The 21,313-nt window shown below is 39.6% G+C and overlaps 1 protein-coding gene across 3 annotated transcripts in view; it reads right to left on the bottom strand.

Annotated features, from left to right (window-relative positions):
• Window positions 1–21,313, bottom strand: part of gclc (glutamate-cysteine ligase, catalytic subunit) — a 61,351-nt gene that overhangs the window by 17,140 nt on the left and 22,898 nt on the right. For all 3 annotated transcript variants that reach the window (XM_055636162.1, XM_055636161.1, XM_055636160.1), the window contains 9 exons: window positions 20,753–20,935; window positions 15,450–15,563; window positions 13,377–13,435; window positions 10,583–10,719; window positions 10,423–10,497; window positions 6,558–6,674; window positions 6,335–6,473; window positions 4,637–4,749; window positions 2,151–2,243 (listed from right to left, as the gene is read on the bottom strand). In XM_055636162.1, coding sequence (XP_055492137.1) covers window positions 2,151–2,243; window positions 4,637–4,749; window positions 6,335–6,473; window positions 6,558–6,674; window positions 10,423–10,497; window positions 10,583–10,719; window positions 13,377–13,435; window positions 15,450–15,563; window positions 20,753–20,935 — 1,030 coding nt within the window. The remainder of the gene's footprint in view (window positions 1–2,150; window positions 2,244–4,636; window positions 4,750–6,334; window positions 6,474–6,557; window positions 6,675–10,422; window positions 10,498–10,582; window positions 10,720–13,376; window positions 13,436–15,449; window positions 15,564–20,752; window positions 20,936–21,313) is intronic.

The following is a 21,313-nucleotide window of genomic DNA, read 5'->3' as shown; positions in this document are numbered from 1 at the left end:
GGAACAAGCACACTGGCCTATCGACATAACATTTTGGGATTTTTATATCTCCGCGTGATCTTCCGGGTCTTTTCTCATGGAAAAAACAAAACTGCCATCCCAGGAATCAATCTGCGGTAATCCTCACCGGAAGCCTCTGTTGTAAGTTTTTTTTTCACCCATAAGGTGCCATACAAGAAAATTAGGCCCAAAGTATTATGGGAATGGGGTATAGCAAAGATAGCGGCATGGATTTGTTTATAGACAGAATATAGCAGGTAAAAACAGGTCATTTTTGGATAGGCATGTGTGATGAGTGGGATGTCAACTGTTCACTACTTAATATCAAAGATTTGGTTGAAGGTACAAAAGTTTTATGTATCCACGTTTGCTGATGGTACAAAGCTAGGTGATTATTTAGGCCTGCTGGAGGATGCAGAGGGGCTTTGGGGAGAAAGATAGGCCAAATGAAAGGGAACAGTGGATAGAATATTATATGGAAAATACGAGGCCAACAGTATTTCCTAAGTGGCGATAGATCGTTGGGATCCTGTGGAATTTATGTGTCGAAACAGTTAACACTGCTGTGGCCAAACTCCAGGAACCTCTACATCCCAGAACTATTTTGGGAAGGTTATCTTGCTACTGTAAATCACACCTTAGTGTAGTTAAATGGCAACAGAGTCAAAGGGGGACTGCAAGAAGTCTCAGAGTTAAAAAGGGAGATCCAAAGAGTGAGAATGATCTAGTGGGAAGTGTCGTGACTGGGCTGAATAGTCTTTCAACTTGTGACAAGTCTGTATGCAAATCAAAATTAACCTGCAAGTGCTGTAGGCAATTAGGAAGGCAAATGGTAGACACAAGGAATTTACAACAAAGGGACACTAAGTGCTGGAGTAACTCAGCAGATCAGCCAGCATCTCTGGAAGACATGGGCCTGGACCCTTCTTCTGATGGTTCGTTGGCCTGTATTGGAAGAGGGTTAAGTAAGAGTTTGGATACTCCATGCTCGAATTATAATGAGCACTGGTGATATGCCATGTGGAATATGTACATATTTAGCCTCCTACCTAATGGACATTAAACTTGCAACAGGTATTCTAGATGTATTCCTGGTATGGCAAGCCTTTAGCAAGAGGAGAGATTATAGACATTAAATAAACTGGGCACATACTCGAGTCTGAAAGCATGACAGGAGATCTCAATGAAACACAAAATTCTAAAGGGCTTGCCTGGTTATATTGATGTTGATGTTTCTCCTGGTTGGGGTATTAAGAGCCAGGGGCCATGGTTTCAAAATAAGGGCTCGGCCATTCAAGACACAGATGAGAAGAAACTTCTTCACCCAGACAGTAGTGAATCTTTGGAATTCTCCAAGCAAGTGGACCGTGGGGGATCAGAAGCAGAGTATATTCAAGATACAGATCAATAGATTATTAGATATTAAAGGAATCAAAGGATATGAGGTTAGTGCAAGAAGCGGGCATTAAGGTCAGCCATGATCTTATTGATTGGCTGGCAAGCATGAAGGAGGCTAAATAGCAGACTCGTGCTATTCCTTTCTGATCATTTGTGCATTTTACCTTCAATAAAATCAAATGACCACCATAAAGAAGTAGTAAGCCGGAGCTCTGATCATCATTTAAATTAGTTCAGATTAAATTAATAGATATTAGCAGAACAGATGCAAGGCATTATTTTATTTTAAATCTATTTAAAGTAGACAAGGCACAGGAATTTCATTTTTTGCACGTGTTTTAAATACTCCAAGGTGGAAGAGACCACGTGTGTCACATTAGTTATGGCCAAAGATTGCGGATATGACATTTTTGCTCACTTGTGGATTTTTGAGGAGACCATAAAGATGGATTTTTGTTTGGGTGCAAGGACACCAAAGTTTGAATTTCCTAAAACTTTTGGGAACTGACTGCAGTAGTCCACAACTATACACTAGCTTCTTTCTAATAGAAAATGTTTTAAAACCAGGGCATAAAATGGTGGTCTGATACCAAATCAAATCAAACTCCTTTTTAAACTCATGTCAAGCAACATCTTTCAAAATTACATTTTGCCATCAAAGCAAAAACTTAAGTATTTAGTATTATAACTTAATTAAATGTATTATAGTGTTACAACTAATGCAGTTACATCAATACAGGTGTGATATTTACCTCCATCGGGCGAAATTCAACTCTCCATCCAATTTCCGAATTTGGGGGAGGTGGCTTAAACCTCATGGTTTGCCAGTTGGTGGATTGTATGTTCTATCAATAGTCAAATGTAAAAGTGTTATTTTAATGAAAATTGGTTTCCATAATTTAAGCCCTATTATACATCGCAAACACACATTTTAGTTTACATGCATTTGAGTCGAAGCAGTTTCTTCTAATATGATGACAGAATCAATACAAGAGAAGTAGGTCTTTAGTTGGACAGAGAGCTTTCTATATTACAATTTTCAACAAGGTTTAAAAGCATGGCAAATATTAGCCTTTAACAAACAAAATGGAAATAAATTAATGTTAAGTACAGTGTCTTGGAAGGAAAATACCTGTCAGCACTGAGTGGAGTAGTAGTTTCCTTGCCTCAAGAAGAAAAATAAAAGTTGCCTTGGAGACAAGTGAACCTTTCTTACTCTGAACCAAATTTTGGAATTATGACACGAGACATGGAACAGTACGACGAAGAGAGATAGGGACTCTCCCATTGTTTCAAATACCAGACACTCACATTGAAATTTATTCACGGGCATTACCAGATGAATCCAAGAGCAGGAGTTGCAGCCTCCGGATGTTAAGTGGTCACAAGAATGAAGGAGGAACTTTATTCAGAAGACTTGGGGGGAAAAAAGGGAATTCCTTACACCAGCAGTGGGGATGCTCAGTCGATTTTTTGAAGTTCAGTGAAATCAAAGAGTTGTCTTTGGTCAGGAGATGGAGTTGATGCAGATTAACCAGTTTTTGCATTGAATAAGGGAGATGATTTGAGGGACTCGTTCCGTTTGCTAAAATATACAGGAGGCCCCGTCCATTTTATTTTTGTTTTTTACATTCAGAAAGTTTTTTACATTCAGAAACATCAGTATTTGTTCAACAGATCACAGAGGCATTTGAAACTGCTTTGAACTGTTGGGTTGGGCCAGGGAAGGGCAATTCCCAGATAAGAAATTGGAGGTGTTTTCTCCTCATATTGAAGAGAATACCTGCCATATCCAGAGTGAAATACAGCTGGCTGTAATCTCGACAAGGCGTTTAACAGCATATAAAAATCAAGTATAACTTTAGTACTCCAAATATTGTTTACCTTAAAGTGCATCAGTACCAGCATCCGAGACAAGCCAGCTGGTGATATGAGTATAGTCAGATAAACATACTTTGTAGATTTGAATTGATCAAGTAAATATTAAATAATAATGAATATGATCAGACCAGGAGATATACAGTGCCAGTGCACAGGTCGACTTTGGATAATGGTGCCAAATATGGTGGTGCCTGCATGTGTAATATATGCAAAAAGAATTTGACTGTGCTGTTGCATTTGTGACAAATAAAGTACTATTGAACCATGGAACATTCAGTTTACAATGCCATCTGTGGCCGCTCAGGGAATTTCAACCAAGCTTTTGTCATCCTGTCCGGACATTCAGTTTACAATGTCATCAGTTGCCGGTTCAACCTGAAGTTTAAAACTTTAACTTTGCAGAAAACCAATAATTTACAGAATATCAATTCCATTTAATTGTATACAGTGAGACTCCTTAAATGGTTGGTTCCATACCAAATATAGGAATAGTGTATCACTTCCAAAAAAGGCAGTGACTTGTTCTGCAATACATGGATCGTTTTGGTTTCATCGTAATAATCCTCACCCGAATACCATTTCAAAAATGAAAGTTAAAAAAAAAGCAGAATTTCAAGAATAATTTTCAAAGGATCTTGTACGACAGCTGAAAACTAGACAAATACATTTAAAACATTTTGTTCAGCTACTATTAAAGATAAGGGGTGGACAAAGGTGTTTGCTCTGGCCTCCATTAAAACCACCGTTCCTGTCAACCATTGTAACCTCTTCCTTGGCCATGGCCTCAGGCAGAACTGGGCTGCTTGCAACCATGCACCCCCTCGGCACCCGCCTCCCCTTCAGCAATTAATAACATTCTGTGAACAAGAAAGCTGACTTCCAAATTGTTAGAACACCTTTCACAGCCATCTACTAAGGAATCTTCATTATCCAATACCCACGGATGCAACTATTACAATGGCCTCATGATTAGCCTCCAACAATGTAAGTTTCATCCAAGACCGCCAGTATCTCAGCCCCCACCTATGGCGACTGAGCCATCCTACCACTGGGTCTATTGAAAGCTCAATCTCAAAATTCTCACCTTGTGTTTAAATTCCATGGACTCACTCCTCCATATCATGGCAATCTCCTTTATCATTCCAACTCTGAGAACTTGTTAGCTTTAGCTTCTTCAATTCTTTCCCCAAAATAGTGTAATTATCTTTCTTTAAAAACTCTATCTCTTTCCAATTTTTGGTCACCAGTCTTTTGGCTCATTGCCTATTTCTGGATGATTGCAACCCTGTGATGCACTTCAGCATGTTTTGTCTTTAGAAGCAGTATTTAAATACAAATCGAGTAAGCTTTATATTACCTCAAAGTGATCAGACTCATTGGCATCATCAAGGTGTATCCTTTCAGCATAGAGCGTCAAAGGATCCCGAATAAAAAGATGAGCAATATGTTGTGCCAGTAGATGATCAATACCTAAAAAGACATTTTCACATTGTCAGGAATAAACTTTTTTTCATTACAAAGGGACATAATAAATTGCTCCTGCATGTTGTAGCCCATGCCAAATTTCTTCCCCTCGTGAAAATATTTAGTAATCCAAAAAAACCTCCTCAGTTTCCTCTGCATTTGGCTACATTTAATCCTGTCTCTACACATTGGCAAATGACAATACCCTGGGAAATAATTCAGTAAATTTAACACTTATTTTGTTGTTATTTCAACATAATACTTCGCAATGTACACTTCTAATTCTGAAAGAAGATGCAAAATTTCCACCCACTAAGTACTCAACCTGGAGTAATTGAAACAGAATGAAGTTACTATGCAAGGGTACATGCATGTGCACTTAGCAACAAGGTACTTGTAAGCGTTTAATCAGGTAGAGAATAATGATAAGCCACAGAAGGGATTTTAGAGTTTTGTCAAAGTAACTTCAGACAACATGGGGAAAATTAGGTTTTGTTTGTGATCCAGGCAGCTCATAGTCCAGATGATGGGCAAACATTTGATGGATTAAATTGGCGTGCGTGTGTGCGTGCGTGAGAGATGGAGGAAGCAGTTTGGGACAGTGGGTTCAGGAGGGGGAGATCCTATTACAAAAGAGAAAGACTTGCCAAAAGAAGCATCAACCCGAGGATTGGGAACATTTCACAATTCACCAAGGAATTAATATGGGAGAATAAAATGAGATTGAAATTTTAAAAAAGACAGCTTCCATAGAAAAGCAATGTGAAAACCTACCTAAAGTTTAATGTATAATTCTTACAGACTGGGTTTGCAAAAATACAATGGTAAAACAAGGAAAATAAACGAAATAATTGTTTAAATCTGCGAGCAAGAGCAATGGTCAAATGCTGACAAGAGATTTCAGTCGACACAATAACTAGATCCTTTCTAGCTATGCCAAACTCTAAAAGGAAATACATGTCATGCATGTAACCATGGCACCAAACTTTGAATGAATGTTGTCATGGTTCAGGTCTCATCATGAAGAACTCGTAACTTAGAAACAAGGTCTTAAAATTAGCAACCAAGCAATCATTACAAAATTAGCCAACCAACAATTAAGCATTTTAGGTGTTATTAATTGGAATTCTTTTGAATGCTGGAAACCCTGTACAGATTTCAACCATGTATGACTGCCAAACCAAATATTTTAAAATAATGTATTTCTTTACTATTCACTCTCCTATTCTTTAGTTTTAAGATTTAAGCTCTGGTTTTTCCATTGTCACAGATCTTCCTTTTGTTTTGAAACAAACATGTGGCTGCTTATCTGGTGAAGAATCTCTGGCCCAAAGCATCAATTGTTTCCCTTTGGAAAGATACTGCCACACCCGAGTGTTTCCAGCATTTTCTGGTTTTATTTCCCTTGTTTATCACCTCTCTAATTCCCCCGTCTTTCCAAATCTTCCCAGTTCTGATGAATAATCCACAACCTGAAATATTATTTTTTTTTTCCATACATTTCTAACCAACCCCATTTCCAGCAAGTACGATAATTGGCTGTTGAATTAAAAAAAGACAAAGTTTTTTGTTTAAATGAATTCACTTTTACCTCCTTCTCGAAGCTGCATGTAGATTTCATCATCGACTGTCAATTCCAGATCATTGTACTTTTCCCCGCACTTGGAGAGGTAACTATCAATAGAATCGTACCTGGATTTATTGATCCTGTACTTGCTGTGTTTGCATGGCTACAAAAAACAAATCAGGCTTTAGATTCACGCTGTGCAAGTTTAAATAATGGCAAGCAAACACAAATGAATTCACTTGGTTACCTCCAAACCTCTTTCTTCTCTGGTTCGATCATCCACAGAAGCAGAAATTACACCCCAGCGACAATCTATGTCCGATATGTAACCTCTATAAATTGGTGAAGCAGCACTCAAAGCCATCTGAAAGGAAAATTGTACTTAAATGCAGCAGTCCAGAATTTAATTCATTTCAGTTTAATTTTATTAATTTCACCTTTATGCACAGAATATATTAAATGGCATCAGGGCACTTTCATGCTATTGAATGGTTTAGTTTATATATTTTCATCAGAAATATTATAATTATGTTTACCGATCTATAATGTTTAAATACCCAATCAAACCATCAATATGAATGAGCTATATGATCCCAAATTCACAACATCTTTAGGCCAATGTTTTCCTCAGCAAGACTCAACTGAATTAGTCAAAAAGTATTTAATTGCCAATATGCACTGGGATCGGAACAATCAAATTATTACTTACTGCAGCTTTAGAAGCACATTAAATGTAATACGACAAATAATTATATGATAGACTATATTGCCAATAAATTAGTTACACATGGTACCAGAACATAATAGCAGTTTATTCATCTTAATATTTTATTTGCACTTTTCTTTCTGACTTCAAGATCAAAGTTTTTGACTGTAAAAAGTCAATAGAAGTATTTAATAGGTTCATTATCACCTCAATAATAAAATTCTATAAATCAGCGTTACTTTTAAATCATCTATGTTTGAAGTGCACAAATAGAATATCTATGCTATATTAATTAGCCTAAAACCTGCTTCATATCAACTCTCATACAAATCCTTCAAGGTTGGCCCATTGAATAACTTTATGTTGTCACTCGAAAAAAGGAAAATTTCATTTGGCACGTTGATATTCCCTCAGTAATCACTCCAGAAACATTCCTTCAGCGATGACTCCTTGCTCTCTACACCAACCTTTTCCACACTAATAGTAGATATTTCCCTTCAAGTTTACATCCTTGGAAAATAGAAATCTTTAGTCCTCAGATTTACACAATCTTACAATTTCCCGTAAAACGTCGCCAACTGCAATATCCACCCTACACATCTTGTTACAACCCGAGTGTTCACCAGCCAACACTAGTTGTCCCCCAAACTAATGGGATCAAGGAATATGGGGAGAAAGCAGGAACGGAGTACTGATTTTGGATGATCTGCCATGATCATATTGAATGGCGGTGCTGGCTCGAAGGGCGACCCCTGCACCTATTTTCGATGTTTCTATGTAAACACGCATACCCTACGGTTAGCTTTATTTTCTTTGGTCAGTTGCAAGAAACCTACTAAAGTTATGCATATCGAGCTCTTCAAGATGGCAGCAACAGCAGACAGAGAAAAGGAACCGTGTCACTGACTGGGTGGGGACTCGCCTCCCGCGCCCTCAGAGACACTTTGGCTGCGGGAAGCTGGGCGGTGGCCATGTGAGGGGAGGGACAGTGGTTAACAGGTCGGCCTGTCGATGGAGTGGGCCGCTGGAGGCACTACAGGAGAAATTACACCCCAGTGACAATCTGGGGCTCAATTGGATCGAGTGCCGCTCGAAGAAGCTGAGTGCGCAGATTAGACATAGCCTGGAGCAGCATGGAGCACATTGACATCACCTGGCCGGGCTGACCCCTGCAACTCCAATCCAGTACCGCCAACAGGACAACGGGCCTTTATGGCCAATTTAAGAGTTTACATATTTGATAACTTTGAACTTGAAGGGTTCAAGATGGCACCAGAATTGTGGCGACATGTATATTGCCTCAATGCACCCTATTGTACCCTTACACACTCGTGCCCATGTATGATTGTGAATTGTGATTATAAAACTTTGCTAAATTGTCTGCAAAAAAAGAATTTTACTGTGACAATATTATGACAATAAAGTACCATTGAAAGTGCCAGTCTGGATTAATATTTAATTTAACTGCAATTTGTTAACATTTAAATGTATTGTGCTAAGTGACTGTCACTTCATTTTAATGGAAACATATTTTCTTACAAATATCATAATTTAGCTGATATTTTGTTTGCAATACGATTCATTCCTACATATTAATTCATTATTATTTTTAGCCATTTAACATGCCAGTTGTAACTTGATTTCCATTCTTTATAATAATTGTCCTTGAAATGCAATTACTATTAAGTAATATAGGGAATCCCATGAAAAGCACTGGTTTGATTTTTCATTGTAGCCCACCACTCAGTTTGAGGGAAGTAGTGAATTTCCCCCCTCCCCCGAAAGTTATGAATCAGGGGCTGCAGAGTGCAGTTTTGTATAAACGTCCTTCAAAAGGGCAATAGATATAAAAATAATTAGAAGAGTATAATGCAGGAAATTCTTTCAAATTTGTGTGAAAAGTTTGACTAACAGTTGAAGAAATAAAAACTTTCCAGGAATGTTGCTAATTATTAGTACTGCCCAATTTTATCAAATAATCTATTTAAAATCAAAAATAATTTTTGATTCCTTAAAAATAGCATAGCTTGAGATGATCTTCAAGGAATAACATATGAAGGCAATTGGTATTTTAAATCATCAAATCTTTGATTATTATGGGGAAGTTACACAAGGGATATCATATTCCAGACGGTGAGAAATGAGGTAATCAAGTTCTATAAATTCATCACATTCCTGAAAGAAGTAACCAACTAATCCTGCAGACACACACACACCAACCTGGACTTAAGCCAACTTCATCCATAACACGGTTCACTGAAAATATACTTCTCATTGTTTCTGCTATTAGGGGACTGACGTGGAAAATTAAGTTGATTCATAACCGCCCATCAGTTCCAGACACCACCCTCCACCCATAATCATAGAAACATAGAAAATAGGTGCAGGAGTAGAGGCCATTCGGCCCTTCGAGCCTGCACCATTCGCCATTCGATATGACCATGGATGATCATCCAGCTCAGTATCCTGTACCTCCCTTCTCTCCATACCCCCTGATCCCTTTCGCCACAAGGGCCACATCTAACTCCCTCTTAAATATAGCCAATGAACTGGCCTCAACTACCTTCTGTGGCAGAGAGTGCCAGAGATTCACCACTCTCTGTGTGAAAAATGTTTTTCTCATCTCGGTCCTACAGGATTTCCACTTTATCCTTAAACTATGACCCCTTGACCTGGACTTCCCCAACATCATGTAGTGTTTCCACAGATAATGAATGAAATCAAATCATAGGAAAATCATAGGAAAAAAAAAAACAGGATTGTCCCACCCATAACCTACCCTCCGCCACCCAACTCCCTATCTCTCTTCCTGCAGGCCTCGTTCCTTTCCTTGCCAAGCTTGTAGTGGCCATTTGGCCTGTTTTGCATGTCATTGATGATGGCATGTGCCTTTAAATTTTAGACTGCCCGTTACATTGTGGGTGGGATTTATGACGTGTTTTTGGGCATGTTTGGAGCTTAAACGCTCGCGCAGAAGTTTAGTTTTTAGATTAGTTTGGAGAGACGATGGAGAAGGTTAACCCTTCTACCATGCGGGGTCCATGGGAGATCTAAAGGAGATCACGGCAGATCTTACCAGTGTTACGGAGACACGAAGAGTATACTAATGTCTAAAGTAATAAGCTGGAGTTCGAGGAAGATTGTAGTAACGAGGCGGAAGAAACTTGGATATATCTTGCTGTTTTCTATCAACAATAAAGCATTTATTCATCAAAAGACTGTTTTTAAGCCATATCTGAGAAGAAGCTCTGAAGGTCTCTGTGAATGAGCTTGCATGCGTTTAAAAGACACCCCCTTCAACCATTCTCATCCAAATAGCGGCTAGGGTGCTAATTACTTGAAAGATATGAAAATCTGCCGCTACAAAGCTCCCTCGAAAAACCCCCATCCCAAGACCAACACTTACCACGATAGGGCAAATTGTGGCGAGCTGGTCATAAAGGTATCGGGCTTCTGAGATGCTACAAGCTTGGAACGTCACCTTTCACAAACAAAAAAAGGTACTGGTAAGAATGTAGCTAAAAATTAAATTAACATTATTCACAAATCTTTTAATTAAAACTTACCTGAAGGCAACAATTGCCCATTCCAAACCCCATAGCATCCATATAAATGTGGTCAAGTTTTGTAGCTCTTGCTGCTTCGCCGTCATCATTAAGAAACTTCTCAACAAAAGGAGAGGACACTTTTTTGTCTTTATAAACTGAAAGAGAGAATAAGGTATAAGCATGACAATACCTGGTAGCATTATGGTTCCAATAAAAATAAATAAAGTTGAAAGGATCTATTGCCCCAAGCTAGAGAGATCAACAGCTGTGGGACATAGGTTTAAGGAAATTGGTGGGAAATTGGAGAGGAATGATGTTTAAAGCACAGGGTGGTGAGGGGGCAAAGTCAGTGGGAGGGTGGTAGAGATAAAAAGTGTCATCAGTTGAAGCAAGCATCAAAATGAGCACAGAGTGCTGTAGATATCTAGGAAGTTAGACACAAATAGCTAGAGCAACTGAGCAGGTCACAAGCAGAATCTCTGGAGAAAAGGAATAAGTTAAGTTTTGCAACGCGACCCTACTTCAGAAGTTAGGATGACATTACTGGAGGTTCGTCCAGTGAGGTTGCATGGGTAGAGCAGAGAAATAAAAAAGAACGGGATGATCATCTTATTGGTATCGTACTATAGGTCCCCAAATAGTTACCAGGAAATTACATGTTACTGCAAATCTGCAAGGCAATCATAGTAGGGAATTTTAACTTTCTCAACATAGACAGATTTCCATAGCATGAAGGGCTTAATTGGGATGGAATTTGTCAAGTGTGATTAAGAAACATAGAAAAATAGGTGTATGAGTAGGCTATTTGAGCCACCCCGTTCCTGCTTTCCCCCCCCCATATCCCTTAATTCCTTTAGACCCAAGAGCTAAATCTAACTCTCTCTTAAAAACATCCAGTGAATTGAATTGACCTCCACTGCCCTCTGTGGCAGTGGAGGCCAATTCAAGAAACTCTCCAAGAATTGTTTCCAAGGAAGTTTCTTTTGGCAATATGTTGAGGGCCTTACATGGGAGAGGACAAAGCTTGACCCACTATTAGGGAATTGGGACTGCCAAGTGACTAAATTGTCAGTGAATGAGCTTTTTTGGGACCAGCGACCACAATCCTATTTGCTTTAAAATAGAAATAATTAACTGATAGGACAGGACCCCAAGTTAACGTTCTAAATTGATGGTATTGGACACAAAGTTGCGTATGTTGATTGGAATAGTTTGCTTTTGGGCAAAGAGACGTCCGGGAAGTAGATTTTTTTTAAAAGGGTCATAGTGAGTGTTCAAGGCATGCATGTTCCTGTTAGAGTGAAGGGCAAGGCAGGAATGAGTAAAGAATGAATGACAAGAGAAATTGAGGAAAAACTAGGCACGGGTCAGGTATAGGCAACTGGGACCAGTGATCCCTGGAGGCATCTAGGGGATTGAGGAGCATTAAGGAAATCATGTAGTTTAATTCAGGAAAGTTGGAGGTGTTGCATTTTGGGAAGTCAAACCAGGGCAGGACTTTCACAATGAATGCAGGGCCCTGGGGAGTGTTGTCGGGCTGGGGAATCTGGGAGTAATAATACATTGTTCCCTGAAAGCTGCATCACAGCTTCATGGGGTGGTGAAGCTGTTTTTAGCATGTCAGCCTTATCAGTTAAGTAATTGAGTAAAGAATTTGGGATATTATGATACAGTGGTACAAGATTAGTTTAGTTTGAAGATACAGTGCGGAAACAGGCCCTTCGGCCGACCGAGACTGCGCGGATCAGCAATTCCAGCACCATAATGCTATCCTTAAGGGATAATTTACGATTATACCAAGCCAATTAGCCTACAAACCTGTACTTCTTTGGAGTGTGGGAGGAAACCGGAGCACCCAGAGAAAACTCACACGGAAACAGGGAGAATGTAGAAACTCCATACAGACAAGCACCCAAATTCAGGAACAAACCCGGGGCTCTGGCTCTATAAGGCAGCAACTCTACCGCTGCGCCACTTGGTGGCCGTGTTGATGAGGCCACACTTGGAGAGCTGTGTTCAGTTTAAGTCAGTTGAGACGTACAATAACAACTTTTAAAAAGACATTTGGACATGTACATTTTTTGGAAAAGTTTAGAGGGACTTTGATATCAGCTTAGATGTGGCATCTTAGTTGGCATGGACGAGTGGGGCCAAAGGGCCTGTTTCCATGCTGGATGTCCCCATCACTCTAACCTCAGACTATTAGTGGAATTATGATTGAGCTCCTGATCATATTTTTTTAGTTTTACAAACTGCAGCATGAAAATCAATTTGCCACCTGGATGACTTTGTTCTAAATGTAATTAGGTTTTATTTAAAAGGTATCATCAGTCATCTGTTTAACCGTGGATTTGGGTTGGTCGTATTTGGATCAGATCTTCACTTCCTACCCGAGTAGACCTCTAATACTAAACATTTTACTCAACAGTTTTTAATACAATACAAGGCAATTCAAAACATACGGCATACTCCAAGTACAGACCCCAGCCCCTTCAGATGCTAACAACTAATTTACATCCACCGGTCAGGTGGGAACGGTGAAATCAAGTAAAAAATGGTGACATATCTCTTATCAATGCCCTGCCAATATGATTTTGAACGACATGGAAACCAGTCAAAGAGCTTTTACTGTCCAAAAGAGCAGAGATCCTGAGGATTCAAAGGAAATTGGTGGTAGATACTATCATTCAATCAGACAAAGTGGTCAAAAACATAGGAGAAATGTAAGCACACATATATATATATATATATATATGAGAGGCCACTGCCGATAGAACGTAATGATTTTTAAATGTGTTCTTTTTTCACTTACTTGGTACATTAATGGCTATTTTTTCTCCCCTCCTGTGACGAATGTTCCTAGTCAAAGTGCTGAAGAAAAATTCAATACAAGAACAGACAACATTATAAAAAATATACTAGTTTATACTGAATCAGGCTGCTGGGATATTACAGTTTATAGAACTTGTTAGTACAGCTATTGCCATATTCACTAAGTCATGTTAGAAGTTCAAAGCACTGGATGTGATCGGTTTAAAAGGACCAATATCATGTGCCTGTTGAGATATCCTATTTAATAAACATGAATCTTAGACATATAGACTTTAGGAGAGCTCCCCTCCACTTACCCCTCTCACCATCAACAACACCAGTCACATCTGTGGAGTCTTTTAAGCTCCTGGGAACCATCATCTCCAAAGACCTTAAGTGGGGGGCTACCATTGACTCCGCAGTCAAAAAGGCACAACAGAGGATGTACTTCCTACAGCAGCTGAGGAAGCACAATCTGCCACAGGCAATGATGGTCCAATTCTACACGGCCATCATAGAGTCTATTCTCACCTTCTCCATCATGGTCTGGTTTGGCTCAGCCACCAAGCACGACACCCGGAGGCTGCAGCGAATCGTCCGATCAGCAGAGAAGGTTATTGGCTGCAACCTTCCCTCCATTGATGAACTGTACACTACAAGGGCTCTGGAAGCGAGTGGGCAAGATCATCTCTGACCCCTCTCACCCTGGCCACAAACTCTTTGAATCACTTCCCTTTAGAAGGCGACTCCGGACTGTCAAAGCTGCCACAGCCAGACATAAAAACAGTTTTTATCCACGAGTAGTTGCTCTACTCAACACCAAAAATCTGTAGCCTCCCGTTGATCTGGTATTTTGTTGGTTCACATGCTTGATCAATGGTGTTTTATCATTAATGTTTTATTATTATTATTAATGTTTAATGTTTTCTGAGTCATTCGTAACTGTCACTGTATGCCATGTTGTTACTTGTGGGCGGAGCACCAAGGCAAATTCCTTGTATATGAATACATGGCCAATAAACTTACTTACTTATTGATCCTGCAGAAGACATCAAATATATTGAAAATAGACAGATTCCTAGTCCAGTGCGGCTGGCAACTGGATAGCTCACAGCTAGCACATGCTAAATATCCTCTTTCTCTAGAGTAATATTTCACAATGTGCACATGCCTATTAACAGTTTAAATACCAAGTAAAAAGGCCAACACAATTTGAGAACTACAAGACATTCGAGTTGAAGAGAGTAACGTCATATTTCTTGATTTAAGCATGCTTAGAGAACCTTTCACATGGAGGGAATCTTGGCAGGGAATCACGTCCACATTATAAAAAATTATATCTGATCACAAGTACCAGAAAGGAATCTTTAGCATACAGGAAAAAAGGCCCATATGACAAACGTACGTTATTTATAATGTGCACCCTCTGAACAATATCAAATTTTAAAAATTGCAAGAGCATTATCACGTGGATGCCTCAAAAGATCAAATCCACTTTTTAATTATTTTTAATATATTTTTAGTGCGACATCCGTTCTGCACCAAAACGCGGAGTTAGATTGTTTGCATTAAGGTTCAATGTGTATCGTGATTAATTTATTACAGTCGGTACTTGAGAGAAAACGGAAGGAGCTTTTAGAATTTGATGTGTTGGTAGAATGAAAAGAAAAATGTTTTGTATTGCCAAATTGGCAATAGATAAGAGGAAGCAAGTCCTCAGAACATGTCAGCTGATGTCGTTGATAAGTCAACATAATCTTCGTTCTGGCCTTACTGTATAGGCTAACTATCTTTTGATTAAATTTTGTTTTTGTCATTGTGATAAATAATCTATTCAAAATGGAAACATAGCTTACAACAAACATTTTTAATATAGGTGGCAAAAGTACTGTCAAATATAATCTACTTCATCCAAGCTTGTTGTGGTGTACTCTTATTTGGATGGGCAATGTTCATGACTGACCAAGCATTTACTTAGCTGTTGATATAACGTTAGAGTTGTAGGGCTTCACTAAAAACCCACAAATTTGCATTTGGCATTTTCAGGAATAAAGTGAGATTCACATTAACTCACCTAAATCTTGGATGCTTGTTAATTGCTTCATCTGGGAAAAAGAGTGATTTAGATGCTCCACTTTCAATTGGTTTTGGCTCATAAACAGGTTGTGTGAACTGATGACACCCAAGCCTGAAAAATATTAAATTGAGGATCATTTACACAAAATGTTCGGAAGATTAGTTTGTTATTCTTTCTCATCCATTTCATTCACTGTCAACACCTGATTACTATATTGTTTCTATTTTCGGTATGCACTGGATGCAAAACTTTCTAATTGAATAATACCTCAGTAAAAAAAATCTTAGGCAAAAACTGTGCATGGCATGACAAAATGATCCACTGACTGGAAGAGCAGCAGAGTAGCAGCTCATACACAGAAGTTCAATTGACAGTATTCAATGACACACAAGTGCAATCAAACATTGTGAAGCAAGGTAATTATACTCCCAGCCCACAGGGTAAACATGTAAAAACGACCTTTAAGATATAATAGCTGCACATACACAACAGACTTGTACGATGGATAAATGACCCAAGTTTGACACAAAATGCTGGAGTAACTCAGTGGGACAGGCAGCATCTCTGGAGAGAAGGAATGGGTGACGGTTTGGGGTCTCGACTCAAAATATTGAAGATCTTTTTTTGGAATTCTTCCAGTCCTCTACCAAATATTAGTTATCTACCGATGCTAATTGAAACAGTGCAAAAAGCAGGTCAATATTTGTGCTCTAATCCTACAGCAAGATGTGTGAGAGGTAGCATATTCCTGAAATAATCTCAAACATTGGCCCCACGTTCTAATGAAAACAAGGGGGTTGATCTCCAAAAGTGCTAACAATCGGCAACTAAGTTGTCTATGATGTAGACACAAGATGGAGCAGTAGACCTGAAAAAAGACAAAAGCCAAATAAGTCTGAAGAAGGGCCTCGACCCGAAATGTCACCCACTCCTTCTCTCCAGAGATGCTGCCCGTCCTGCTGAGTTACTGCAGCATTTTGTGTCTACCTTTGATTTAAACCAGCATCCGCAGTTCTTTCCTACGCACAATGATCCAGGTTTTATGTGCACACTCAAAGGCAACACAGAAAGTATCTAGTGCCCTCAACAATACAGTGCAACCTATAGAAACAAAAAACTGCAGATGCTGGGTAATACACAAACATTTATTTCAAATTAGTTTCAATTCCTGAGAAGCTTTAGGAAGTGGGCTAATCTACAACTGATTTGTCCTTGGTTGGGGAATCAAGAACAAGAAAGTAGAGGTTTAAGGTGACAGGGGAAATATTCAATAGGGACCTGAATAGTAATGTTTACCACACAAAGGGTGGTTGGCATTTAGAATAAGTTGCAAGAAATAATAGGTGCAGGTACAATAACAGAATTTAAAAGACATTTAAATGCAAAGGTGATCCATTTTGTATGGAATAAATATTTTGTATGTAATTAGTGAGCAAAAAAAAACTGTACTTAAAGCCATACAGTGTAGGAAGGAACTGCAGATGCTGGTTTAATTCCTTCTTTCCAGAGTTAGAAACATAGACATAGAAACATAGAAAATAGGTGCAGAAGTAGGCCATTCGGCCCTTCGAGCCTGCACCGCCATTCAATATGATCATGGCTGAACATCCAAATCAGTATCCTGTACCTGCCTTCTCTCCATACCCCCTGATCCCTTTAGCCACAAGGGCCACATCTAACTCCCTCTTAAATATAGCCAATGAACTGGCCTCAACTACCTTCTGCAGGAGAGAATTCCAGAGATTTACCACTCTCTGTGTGAAAAAAGTTTTCCTCATCTCGGTCCTAAAAGATTTCCCCCTTATCCTTAAACTGTGACCCCTTGTTCTGGACTTCCCCAACATCGGGAACAATCTTCCTGCATCCAGCCTGTCCAACCCCTTAAGAATTTTGTAACTTTCTATAAGGTCCCCCCTCAATCTTCTAAATTCTAGCGAGTACAAACCAGTCTATCCAGTCTTTCTTCATATGAAAGTCCTGACATCCCAGGAATCAGTCTGGTGAACCTTCTCTGTACTCCCTCTATGGCAAGAATGTCTTTCCTCAGATTAGGAGACCAAAATATGTACGCAATACTCCAGTGTGGTCTCACCAAGACCCTGTACAACTGCAGTAGAACCCCCCTGCTCCTATACTCAAATCCTTTTGCTATGAATGCTAACATACCATTCGCCTTCTTCACTGCCTGCTGCACCTGCATGCCTACTTTTAATGACTGGTGTACCATGACAACCAGGTCTCGTTGCATCTCCCCCTTTCCTAATCGGCCACCATTCAGATAATAATCTACTTACCTGTTTTTGCCACCAAAATGGATAACCTCATTTATCCACATTATACTGCATCTAACATGCATTTGCCCACTCACCCAGCCTATCCAAGTCACCTTGCAGCCTCCTAGCATCCACCTCACAGCTAACACTGCCCCCCAGCTTCGTGTCATCCGCAAACTTGGAGATGTTGCATTCAATTCCCTCGTCCAAATCATTAATATATATCGTAAATAGCTGGGGTCCCAGAGCTGAGCCTTGCGGTACTCCACTAGTCACTGCCTGCCATTGTGAAAAGGACCCGTTTACTCCTACTCTTGGCTTCCTGTCTGCTAGCCAGTTCTCTATCCACATCAATACTGAACCCCCAATACCGTGTGCTTTAAGTTTGTATGCTGCTGTTCCGCTGAGTTAATCCAGCATTTTATGTCTATCTAGAGTCATAAAGCACAGGAACAGGCCATGTTACATATGTAGGAAACGACTGAAGTAGATATGGCCCAAATGCAGGCAAATGGGACTAGCTTAGATGGGCTACTTGGGCAACTCTAATGCAGCATGGAAGAGTTGGGCCGAAGGGCCTGTTCCCGTGGTCTATGACTAAGTACCCTGTAGAGGGTACAGTGTTTTTCTGTTCACTATTTACATTAGTTTTTTTATTCATACAAAATGCTGAGCAACAATTGGATTGTAAGACCGTTGCATTAATTTGACACAATCAACACCATTGGGCTTTTGACCGTTGATCCAAGATCAGATACTCCTGAGGTTTCATCCAAGAATGTAGACAGCATATCCTCATTCTGCACTACAGTCAACTAAAATGTTTCAATTCAAGCCTGGGTATTGGTCAGCTACACAGCATCAAATTCTAATCACAATCATTGAACTATGCATGTGTTGGTGGTTTCAAGGTTCAATAAAAGAGGTGCTTAGTGGCTCTTGGTAAAGCCGACAAAACTAACCAGTTAATGTTATCCTCCTCTCCCACTCATAATTAGGCATTGTAGTTCAATTGGTGAAAATAATTATAAAAACAGGTGCATGTGCAAGAAAGAGGAAGTAGTGGGAGAGCAAATCATCATGGAACTTGTCTTTTCCCTCAAACAGTGCATTTCCAATGTGACAGACATTATATGGAGGAAAGACTTGCAAATGCAGGTTGAAACCGAAAATATTCACAAACTGCTGCAATAACTCAATGAGTCACGCAGCATCTCTGGAGAAAATGAATAGGTGATGTTTTGGGTCAAGACCCTTCTTCAGTCTGACAGTCAGGGAAGGGGGAAACTCGAGGTATGAAAGGTACAGAACAAATCAGAGCCTATGGCCAAGGAGCCCACAATTGTTCATTGTTGGCTGTGGAGGTGATAACAAAGGGACACGACAGTGAAACTGGCAGGATAACTAGGGTGGGAGAGGGTGAAGATAGAGGAAATGCAAGGGTTACTTGAAATGAAAGAAATCAATGTTCATACCGCTGGATTGTAAGCTGCCCAAGCAAAATATGAGGTGTTGATCCTCCGATTTGGATGTGGCCTCACTCTAACAACGGAGGAGACCCAGGACAGAACAGTCAGCTGGGGAACTGGAAGGGGAGTTAAAATGTTTGGCAATCGGGAGATCACGTTGGCCAAGGTGGACTGATCGTAGGTGTTCAGCGAAACGATCAGCCAGTCTATGCTTGGTCTCGCTTATATAGAAGCTGGGATGTAATGTTAAAATTGTACAAGGCATTGGTGAGACCAAATCTGGAGTATGGTGTACAATTTTGGTCGCCCAATTATAGGAAGGATGTCAACAAAATAGAGAGAGTAGAGGAGATTTACTAGAATGTTGCCTGGGTTTCAACAGCTAAGTTACAGAGATAGGTTGAATAAGTTAGGTCTTTATTCTCTGGAGCGCAGAAGGTTAAGGGGAGGACTTGATAGAGGTCTTTAAAATGATGAGAGGGATAGACAGAGTTGATGTGGACAAGCTTTTCCCTTTGAGAATAGGGAAGATTCAAACAAGAGGACATGACTTTAGAATTAAGGGACAGAAGTTTAGGGGTAACATGAGGGGGAACTTCTTTACTCAGAGAGTGGTAGCGGTGTGGAATGAGCTTCCAGTGGAAGTGGTGGCGGCAGGTTCGTTGGTATCATTTAAAAATAAATTGGATAGGCTTATGGATGAGAAGGGAATGGAGGGTTATGGTATGAGTGCAGGCAGGTGGGACTAAGGGAAAAAAGTTGTTCGGCACGGACTTGTAAGGCCGAGATGGCCTGTTTCCGTGCTGTAATTGTTATATGGTTATATATGGGAGTCAACAGCGAGTAGATGAGGTTGGAGGAGGTACAAGTGAACCTCTACCGCACCTGAAAGCTCGGAAGCTTTTCCAATACTTAAGCAATCAAATTGAATTTATCTTCAGCTTAAGCCTTTGAATAGAGCACAATCATAGATTGTCCCCAGAATTTAGTGGCTGATCAATCATTTATTGCCATACAAGTAAATCAATGTATCATTGGATGGACAATAAAAGGGAAAAAAACTCGGTAAAACAAAAAACTGGTCGGCCCTCTAGTTTAAAGAGTTGTAGATTACCACACATCCCAAAGCTTCTCAGGAATTGAAAACTACTTTAAATAAATTGTTTTCAGAATATAGATAATAGACAATTGACTATAAAGAACTGCTTTGGAAAAACCTCAGCCTTCTCGAACAGCCACTTAAAAACAGAACAAGCCTGGAGATAAGCATTGGTATTGATAATTTATGACATTCCTTTAATATGCTCATCCTAATATGCTAATGTCATTAGACTTTAATAAAATTTCACCTAAGTAAAGCATTAAGAATTGAATCGCTGTTATGGGGTCCCATTTTTTTGCAAGTGAAAAATCACACATACCATCCAATAAAACCCAACTCTGACAATAAAGGGGAGGGGGAGAAACGGGACAACACAACCTTCAAGAATTCAGAGATAGATTAAAAGCAAAACATTCAGAGCTTATATCATGCTACTTTGTGAAGTCATTTACTAACCGAGGGAAAGCAGTGATGGTGCAAATGGTCTCATTTGGCTTCAACAAGGCATGCACCTCCTGTCGCCGCAACTTCATGTTTGCTTCCACAGTGTTAAAATCGGCCATCGTCCCTCCGTATGGTTGCCCGGGTGTTCCTTCAATCATATAGCTTGCATACTCAGGTCTCCAAAGAGTCGGGTGGCTTTGGGCAAAATATCATAACATTGGACTGTTATTTTATACAGCAGATTCACTCAGGAATTTGGCTGCATCTATGGTTTTTTAAGTCAATTAATTTGAATCTTATTTGCAAATTTCATATAATATGTTAGTTTGTACAAATTTCTCTACGATAGCAAGTTACTAAGTGATAATATAGTGCAAGGATTCTTTCTCCCAATTTAAGCAACCTGCAATATTTAACAAAAATAGAAAATGGTGGAAAGTGAATAGAGAAACTGGATTAAATGTCTCACATCAAAAGACACTTCCTGGTTTGCTCGGTTTTGCTCGCCAAAGATGCCACCTTAATGTTTATTATTTCCACCATGCTTACTTTTATTTCAGACCTCCAGAATCT

The sequence above is a fragment of the Leucoraja erinacea genome, chromosome 5 (genome assembly GCF_028641065.1).
Source record: "Leucoraja erinacea ecotype New England chromosome 5, Leri_hhj_1, whole genome shotgun sequence".
Lineage (NCBI taxonomy): Eukaryota > Metazoa > Chordata > Chondrichthyes > Rajiformes > Rajidae > Leucoraja > Leucoraja erinaceus.
Note: the sequence above shows the minus strand (reverse complement) of the source record. Positions and strands in the feature narration are given on the sequence as shown.